At 41.6% G+C, this 9,798-nt stretch overlaps 1 protein-coding gene across 1 annotated transcript; it reads right to left on the bottom strand.

Annotated features, from left to right (window-relative positions):
- Nucleotides 1–5,706: 5,706 nt before the first annotated feature.
- On the bottom strand, nt 5,707–7,256 carry LOC131216742 (uncharacterized). The gene is made up of 2 exons (XM_058211308.1): nt 7,124–7,256; nt 5,707–6,305 (listed from the first exon to the last, which is right to left on the bottom strand). Exons 1-2 carry the CDS (start codon nt 7,139–7,141, stop codon nt 6,132–6,134), a joined length of 192 nt encoding a protein of 63 aa, XP_058067291.1. The 5' UTR covers nt 7,142–7,256; the 3' UTR covers nt 5,707–6,131.
- Between the last annotated feature and the right edge of the window lie 2,542 nt (nt 7,257–9,798).

Raw genomic sequence — 9,798 nt, 5'->3', positions numbered from 1 at the left:
TATGATTGTTTATATTCATTTCAGTAGTTCATACCAATAATTTCAATACTAATTGTTAATACCACAAATGGCTTTTATGACAAAAATCTGATGGAGATGAGTCGCTATATTAGCGAAGGCCATTACGACTCAATCTTTTGAATCTTTCACGGCTTTAGCGATATGCGTCTGTTAGTTTTCATGTTGAATTATGTCTTAGCCGTGCATTCGGACCCATTCCGATCCGTCCTACGGCTTTTAAACCATGTAAAATGGCTGTTTCAGTGTTTCTGTGGAATTTTGTTCTGTTTGGTTTGGGTCTGCATCCAACAACTGCTGCAATTCCTCGTCTTCACCAGATGATAGTTCGGCCCTATGTTCCGCAGACGGAACAGAGGCCACTTAAGTAAGTAACCAGATGGTAGTTGTCCTTTAACCAGTACCAGCAGTGCTTGATACAGAAAAGACGGACTCTTTTCATTCAATATATTTTCTCTTTCTCTCTTTTTCTCTCTATCCCTTAGACACATGTTTTCTTGCTCTCTCTCTCTTATCTAAATGGTTATCTTTATCTTTATTTGCTTTTTTCCCCGCAATGTTTCGAGCCACTTACATAATATTGCAGACCGCCCGTAAAAGGTAGGGCTTCACAACGCAAAGGAAATCATGGGGGGTAGAGTACTAATCAACATTGTTCACGCAAAACACGATGAAACTTGAGGAACTGCACCATAGTAAACGAACCCGAACACGCTTTGCTTCCCCTTTATTCGGAATAACTATCGCAATTGTAAAGTGTTTCAAAGCGTAATTTTGTTTAATTGTTCAATTGCAAACCATAGTCAAAAAAAGAGACGATTAAGTCGCACCAAATAAAATCGATTCTTAATTTTGTTAGTTTTCACAGATTGTTCATGTGATTAACAAATTCCACGGATATCATACGGATTTAGATCACTTAGATCACTTTGTCAGTAACTATCAGCCATTGCTTGCTGACAACAACTATGGAACACTTGAAAGCAAATATTCCACTTATTTTAACATAATCGTAAAAACGATCTCGGAAAGGACATTTGATAAAAGTTAGAACTAAAAGTTAGAACGGCGCGAAAAGTTTTTCAGAATAAGCAATAACAATAAAAAAAGATACCAAAATACATATTTGAATAAATTGATACTTGCGATTAGTAAATTATTAAGAAATTAATTAATTAATTATCATTTTATAATTATATTTTCTGGAACTTGCAACAAAATATGCTCCTGCTCCTCTCTCAAATAAAATTGTGTTGAATGATTTTACGGATACATAAATTTGACGTACAGAAACAGCTTTGTTACAAAAGCTGATTTTTTTTGGTGTTCGTGACTTGAATATTATTTTAATTATCCGTATTGCTATCAAATGTTTTTGTGTTGTAGGTGAGCTACCGTTATCGCAAGGGAGCATTAGAAGCGTTGCAGCATAATGATCGCCAACCCACTGTCCGAGACTCTGCCCTTAACGGGAACATCGTTTCAAACACAGATTCCATTATGGAACGCTGGAGACGAAGCAACCGATGATGGCAATCCTTGTGGCGTTGGTAGGTGGGCTACGGTTTTGGTCTACTGCTCCTGCAGACGTGCGAGGCCGCCGCATCGCGTTACAATGATCTTGTCTTAGATGTGGCGATGGGGTGCCGGTACAACGTGACCGGTTTACCATCTCCCTTTCCTCCCTTTGACGCACTTGCACTTTCATTCTCGAACTCCTTACCTTGAGTCTGGTCACCTGATTCGCACCGGTATGACATCATTGGGCATGCGGGGCCAATGCGTTAATTTCATGTGTCCCCGTAGCCCTGCCATGTTTGCAGAGAAATGTGTCAACACAGGCGTAGGGACGGATTATGCTACCGTGATTGCGGGTTGTTACGCACTTTTCTTCAAAGGGACCTCCACGCCTTCTCTTGTTGGACATGTGACGGACTACAACACCCAATTTGGTGTTGTCCCATATGCGTCCCATAGCGAGAAGTTTTAGAGACCGTTGTGGAACTTTTGATGGACTTTTAATTAAACCTACTACCCAAGTATGTGTACTATGAAAACACCGTTAAACACACAGAATTAGCTGTTACTACGAAAAAACATTCTAAACAAGATGAGAACTTTCGAAACGGTAACTACTGAGTAGTGCCAATCCCGTGCCGCTAGTCAATTTTGCGGCTTTGCGCGAAAATCGAGATTCGTGATATCTGATTAACACGGAAACCGTCTTCGGTGGGACACGTTTAGCTTAAGCGGGATACGGGATTGCTTCATTTTAAACCGATGTTGGTGCGAATAGGTTTATGTAATAATTAGTATCGTTCTATTCAATAAACCGGTCTTTTAAGACTTCGAAGCACAATTTGCATTAATGTAAGCTTTGCAATACTAATTACCCTGATGGGATGTTACATCAATCGTTTTACAATTGTGGTTACATCAAACAAACTGAGTTCTTTTGCTCTTCGTTTTGTTCCAATTTCAACTCACGCACCATTTTGGGCGATTATGCATGAGGGGCACGTCCTATTCGCACCTTCCTTCCAAGGCGGGGACAAATCAAATTTCGCCACAAGTGTGGGTAGCGTCAGGCTGAGCCATGATCACGCCGGTTTCCCCCGATGGCGCGAAACGAAAGATAAACGAATGTCGGTGATGCTCAGTGCTGATGAAGTCCCCTCCCTTAAGGCATTTTACAGGAGAAGTACAAATAATCCTTAGCAGACACCGAAGGTATTAGTGGTCAGTCCCTACCATCGCCTAAGATCGCATATCATGGCTGCACACTGCCAGTCTGGGTTTCTCCCTTCTACCTTCTCAGTTTCATTTCTTTCTACGTGGTATATGCGGGACATTTCCCGGTCAACGTATAAAAAGTACCAGGATGCGTGCAGTTGGTATCAGTAGTGTACTGCTTGGGGTCAAGAGAGCAGAAAGTGTCACCAGTCACCTTTAGTGAGTTAAATATACAACTGGGAAAACTCTCAGTGCTGTCTCACGATGAATACACGATCGATGGTAGGTTACGGCGTGAGCCCCATTACTACATGGCACGCATTTCATCGAACTGGCAATATGCGTACGTTGCAGATGATTCTCTGTGTCGTGTTGCTGGCTGTCGTCGTCGGCGTGTTTGGCCTGCCTGCGAAGCAAGACGAATCGGTGTTCGGGCCGGTTGGTGAGGCGCAAGAATTCGACACATTCAACCCGCAGGATCCGCAAGGCTTCATCAAGTGGCGGCAGTTGAAGAAATTGCTGCTGCTCGGCTAGAGGCGATGGTGTGGACAGCTGATGCGTCCGGCAGGAAATTCATCATGCTCTCAGTGGAAGCTGTATTCCAAATATTCATCAGGTCAGCTACCGATTGTCGGTTGAGCGTTCGAGAGGTCGACGGTGCAAGTAACGTTTCATCTGACATCATCGGATTGACTGCCAAGCTTTTGTAAAAGTCTAACACAACACTTACTTCTAAAACTTCTAATGGCTAATGTTAAAATATTTTGTATTGAAATACAACTATGACAAATAAACATTATTCTAGTATGAATTAAAATCGCGTACCAATCGAAATATTTGTTCGCTGCTCTTAATCGGTTGTATTGAACTCACAAAAGAAACAAAATAGGTGTTACTTAATACTTTCAAAAATTTCTTGCGATTACAGATACGAAAAATTACAAGTCCATGAATTCTCACTTCCAATGATTACTTTCCATTTACAGAATCAGACTCCTCAAGGTAGGCTGCTGATCGAATAGTTTCAGTTTTCTTTTGTGGATGGTGCCACATCTAAACGAAAAAGAACGGTAAATACCGGATGTTTCTAATAACATATTTTTTATTCCTGTTTTTCGTCGTTCTTATGCGGTGTACGATTCACGAGAATCATCTATGTTGAGAGTTTTGTTTAGATTGAGAGTCTTCCTTATTGATTAAGAGAGAGATGAGCTAGGAACCCTTACGCAGTTAGGCCTATGTTGTCCTACTTGTTCGTTTTTTGAGCTTCGGGTTCACATTCCATTGGGCAAATTTTTATCCTGAAATTAAATCTCAGTAAGATGTTTTCGTTTCTACTACTACTGCTAAGAGCTCCGCTATATTAATAATGAAGATATAATTACTAAATAAAAAAAATGCTGGCTGGATGAAATGCACAATAATGATCAAAGTTACATATAATTAAAATTAAATTTTTTCGTTCATTCAGCAACACTATTATTAAGATTTAATATATGTAGCAGCATTCGTTTATTGTAGATAAAGCAAACTAAATGCAGTTATGCTTTAATAAACGTATTTTGTATGTTTCTCACGATTCGCGGTTTCGTTGCTTCCAATTCCGGCATCGGTATTATAGTTAGATCATAGATGACTAATGATCGTTTTGTAACCAACTTGTAAAATAAGATAATCTCACAATAGGTAGTAAACATTTTATCATTGTTTCACATGTTGTCGCAGCGGGTTACATAATTTCGCCGAGTGTAGTACAATTGCATAACACAACAGCTGCACGTTCTTTTCGCGTTTTGCTTATTCATCAGTCAAAACAAAACATTTTATAGTGTATTGTTTTATTAAATGTGGTCCAGTTCTCTTACTGATCATATTCTAAATAAAACCATAAATTATCTATGAAATTTATGGATGATGCATTTTGTGGACAATGTATTATGTGTCTGTACTTGTCTTTTTCTCTATCTGCTATCGAAATGTATGCCTCTGTTTACTAAAGATAAGATTTAAAAAATGCTCTTTGTTGGTAGTAAACAGGGATTTTCACAGCAAAAGTTTCCTTTTCGTGAAACAAGTTTACAAAACATTGATCGTCATGTTTGCGGTATGGTAAACATGGTATAGTGTTGATAAATGTATGGAATCAAAATGTGGATCACTCGGTTTCTATTATGAGCCTTATTTCCATAGGTCAAGCCGATCTGCGTTGTAACAACGCAACGCAACAACGCAGGAAAATGAAAATTTTAAATGATGTGATATAACTCTCGCCATGATGTATACCCATATCAGTAGAAAACGACAGGCTGTAATAATATGACTCTTTCGTTTATCGTTCGGATAGTTTCACATAACGGTCGGATCGTGCTGCGATCGATTGTTATTTACCACCACCGTAGACATTTTTATTGAGGCTTCAGCAGAAGAATTGACGGTGTTTTAACACAACACGTTTGGCTTTGCTGGTCTGATATATATATCGGGCGAAACATGAAATGAATACAAAATCGTACGACATATTAGTGACCATATTGCTTAAACTACGATGCCGAAATTAATTTGTGTCCGGGCTGTGCCAAATTTTTCACGTAGCTTTAAAGGTGTTTGTGTTTCAGCCGGTCAAATCGGGCCACGTTATATTGTGGCCACTGATGAATTGTTACTTTTGAAGGTTAGTTTGCTATCTTTAAATCCTCCATGCCAAAAGCCGATTGATGTTGAGTTTCTCGTTAGCGTCGCTGACACCTTGACTTGATCAATGGAACGGTGTGATGTTACGAAAGAAGCAACTCTTCTGGCTTGTGTGGAACCGTACCACGAATCGTGCTCGATAAATTATGTACTGCAGGTGTACTTCTTCGGCTGCGAACTTAGGTTGAGTTTAAACACACATGCACACTAAACATTTTTAAAAAAATTAGAAAAACAAAAGAGAAAGAAGTTTTCTGTGGTTGTTAAAATTTGTTTTATTTTATGGAAGTCATGTTTTTCTTCGTTTCAGTGTATATTTCCAATAGAACAAGTTGACTGGCAAGATGTTGAGTACAAAAGCTTGTATAAAAGGAAAACACGAGGATACTTAGCATCTTAACTTAAGAATACTCTCTCGTCGGTCCACAGCTTCTTTTGCAGACCGACGTCGAGTTGACTGATCTGGCCGCTGACCTCTAAAGTGCTCAGGACAGGATCGGGATCCAAGAGCACTTCAACTGTAGCATGCTGGACGGTGCGGGACGTGGGGGAGTGAGAGTTTGGACATAGGTGGGAGCACATTTTGGTCGAAGATTTCGTAGCATCATTCTTCTGTGAGCATTGTGTTTTGTTTCCTTATCAGCTAATCTACACTGGGGACAGGGACAGTCGCTTTCGTTCATCGTATCTTAGCCGAGCAGCAGCAATTTCTTCTTCAGGAGCAGCTTCTTCAGCAGGAAGGCCTGCGGGTCTTGGGGGTTCAGTGTATCGTCCGCAGCTCCCTCGCTACCGAAGATGCTTTCGTCGTGGACCGCGGGAACAGCCGCAACCAGCGCGAAGGCCAGCACGAACAAGCAGATAGTCTGTTGAAGTCGAAAGACGGTCGAGAAAGGGGTTAATATGTTTTGGAAAAGAAAAAAACGCTATACTCTATTCCCCGTTACACGTTATTATTACAAAACAAAAATTAACGAGGAAGTTGTGCAGGTTGGGTTTAGTTGGGTTTGTTCATATATTGTTCCGAGACCAACGAGCAGACCGATCACTACTCAAAAAGTGAACAACGCTACTACAAAAGGAAGCATTGCAGTCCGTACATATTGATACGGCATTAAAATTGATCAACGTCTCATTATTCACTCGGTCACTCCTTCGACGCACCCAGGCAGTGGCCGTCCTTGTACCGTTCCAATCTGTGGTTTTTTTTTGTGAGAATGAGACGATATTTTTCATCATTTCGGCGCTTCAATGTTCGAGCACGGAAACAGGAAATTGAGTGCGCGTTATATCAATCATCCTCAATGTCATTCGATTGCGCCTTAACCTCGGTCACACCTTGGGTGGCGGGTTTTCTCAAAATTATCGAAAACTGTGAACGGATTGCGGAACGATCCTTAAGTACACTTCATTATTGGCATAGCGCACTGGCGGCGTTCCGGAGGGGGCACTCGGAGAGCACTGGCTAGGTACGGGACACTTGGAGAGCAGGTCGGTAAACAGATTGTCGATCAACGATCCGATTTCGACCACTTATAGCACACGGACCCTTTCGGCACCTGAGCACTCCGGTGTACAACCACTGGACCGCGGTTTCGGTTTGCTCGATCACGTTGCAGACGTTCTCGGATGTAGCGCACCATTAACAATAGTATTACTCTCTGCAGAACCTTAGCACACGTACCATGATCAAGAATTTCATTTTGTTGGTTGGGTTTTTGGTTACTTGGACACTTTCCGCTACAAAAGGGGACGAATCCGCGTTGAAGAACTGTCTACTGGTCAGCGAGCCGAGCACAACTTGATACTGTCCGTTGAGTCTCCTTCCGCTTTTATATGCTTCAGTGCCGCCTATGTTTATCTTTTGTTTGCGACCTGCGCCGCGGATCCCCACCAAGCGCGGCGGTGCTTCAGGTGATATCTGCGCGCGCCTTGTCAATTGTTGGGGGCCATCGACTTTGTTCCGCGTGTAGAAAATAGCTTCCATTTCACTCGCACACACGCACGATATTTCAGTCCGTGTTCGTGGCCACCCTTCCGGCCTCGAAGACGGAACACTTCGGAGGAGTGTGGGTCGCGTATGATTACGTTGATCGCTCAGGTCCAGGACATTTCCGCCCCCGGGGCTCTCAAACGCCAATGCTACAGGGTTTTCTCTTTTACCGTGATAAGCATGGCATAATGCTCTTCATCTCGTTCCCTTTCGCCCTTTCTACATCTATCTCTCGCTCTCTTTGATGGGTTGTTCGTTGTAAGTTTACCTTGAATCCTTCCGATCGCGTCGATGCCCTCCTGAGAAACCAACCGTGATGACCTTACGCTGACGCACCATTCATCGTCAGGCGCAGGTGCTAGGGCACGGAACGGGTGTGGATGTGCGCGGTTCACTTTAGAAAATCTCCAGTCAGTCAATCAGACACTTTAATAGCCGAACCCTCGCCGCATCTGGAGACGTATCGGTCTTCCTTGGGCGTGAACCGGTGATGATTGTTACGCCACGCCGTATGCAAAAGACGTCACTGGCGGTTTCGACTGTCTCTAACGCATCCGAAGTGCGCCTCACGCCTCAAATCCTCACAAATTCTGTTCCTCAAAAATGTTTGTTATTTGGCAGCTGTAGTGAGTTTTGTTTTTTTGACGATCTAGGAAGAAACGCGACACGCGTATTAACAGGATCGGTACGACTCTTCTCCATCTTCCGGGATCTGAGCTATAGTTGTGAGACAGTTTTGCGCCTTTAATCCGTGTTTCATGCACCAAATTCATCGTCATAAAAAGCACTGCTCAGCCAGGCAAACCACTCGCTAGCAATTCTTTTCTATGTAGATTTCGTCGCGGAAAGCCAGTATTGCGCTGGCCAACGTACAACTCTTCGGTGTGCATTCTTGATTAGGTTTAGGAACTGAGCAAACCAGTTTTAGAGCAAATATTTGTCGACAAATAACGGACGAGTGGGGAAGATGAGCCTTCCTGAAACATCGTGACTCTGCGAGTGTGTCGCCTTTCGACAATGAGTTGGCGTTCTATAGATCCGCGTCTATTAGAACGGTATTTTTCCATTTACATTGCAAATAGGGGTTTTGCAGACCATCGCTCCAGATCACACAGAAGACGAGTCGATACTTGCAGAGATTAAAGCTCCACCGATTCTTAGTTTTGTTTGTCTCGTGAGAAAGGCAATTTTTAATTTTCGCAGTCGATCGAAAGAAACGAAGCCGATCGTTATGAATAATAAAACGGTTTGCCAATAAAAACTACGTCTCTCATAATGGATCAACTACAGGAAATTGAATTTGGTCTTTTTAGTGTACACAGAACGCTCAGTCTCGTTTAGCGCTAACTAAACAAATTCTGCGAAATGAATTCACACAAAATTTAATATTTGTATAAACATTGACGCAGACTGGCGCGAATCGAAGTTTTTAAAAGGTTAAACGATTCCATAATCAAACTTTTCATGGCGTTCCAATTCTTACGCATAGCAATACACATCGTTAATATTAATTATTGGACGAAGCTAAATAATAAAAGTTGAAATGCTTAACCTGATCAGTTCGACAACGGTTCCTATTGTAAAGACGTTTGTAAAAAATAAAGGAACCAAATAGTTTGCTCATCAACCAACCAACTTCCGACAGCCGAGTAAGCCCGGGATAAGGCGTCTGGACTTCGGAGGAAATGCCACGTCCTTCTTCTAAGTCTAAGCATCTTCCATGATGCTTAAACTTTAGAATATGTTATGTATATATGTATATTGTTATATGTCGTATGTTATAAGCATAAAGTTAATAAATACGGCCCAGTCCGTTCTTATATACTGAAAAAAAAAATAGTTTGCTCTGCACAATCGATATACGCGTTACGAATCTGCATAAATCTGCATGCGCGTTACGAATGATTTCAATGCTAAAAATCTGCAAACCTCGGAAATACCGTTGAAGTAAATGGTCCGCTCGTTTGGCACTGGGTGTGATGTTGATGATCTTAGACCTTGAGCAGGTGTAAGAAGATTGCGGGTCATCCTGAATTCACTTGACACCGTAGCAACCTATCGAGGAGTGTTCACACTCCAAATAGAGTGGGTATATTCAAATAACAAAGCATAAACTAGAGCATAAACTGTTGGAAAATGCTAAAGTTCACAGCACCTCCATTTGGCAATGAAAGAAATTCAATTATTTGAAATATACGCCTGAGTATTTGAAGATCCTTATTCAAAGAGCTCCTTAATGTTAACAATCGGTGGAAAGAAGCACATTTTGATTTTTATTTGAATAGTGGTTTCAGTTATCTAGCTAATTGTATGAAATATTTGGAAACCGACTCTCAGCTGTCGGAAAAAGGTTAATAAGCGAACGA

The sequence above is a fragment of the Anopheles bellator genome, chromosome 1 (genome assembly GCF_943735745.2).
Source record: "Anopheles bellator chromosome 1, idAnoBellAS_SP24_06.2, whole genome shotgun sequence".
Classification (NCBI taxonomy): domain Eukaryota; kingdom Metazoa; phylum Arthropoda; class Insecta; order Diptera; family Culicidae; genus Anopheles; species Anopheles bellator.
The sequence above is the reverse complement of the archived record's forward strand: the minus strand, read 5'-3'. Positions and strand labels throughout refer to the sequence as shown.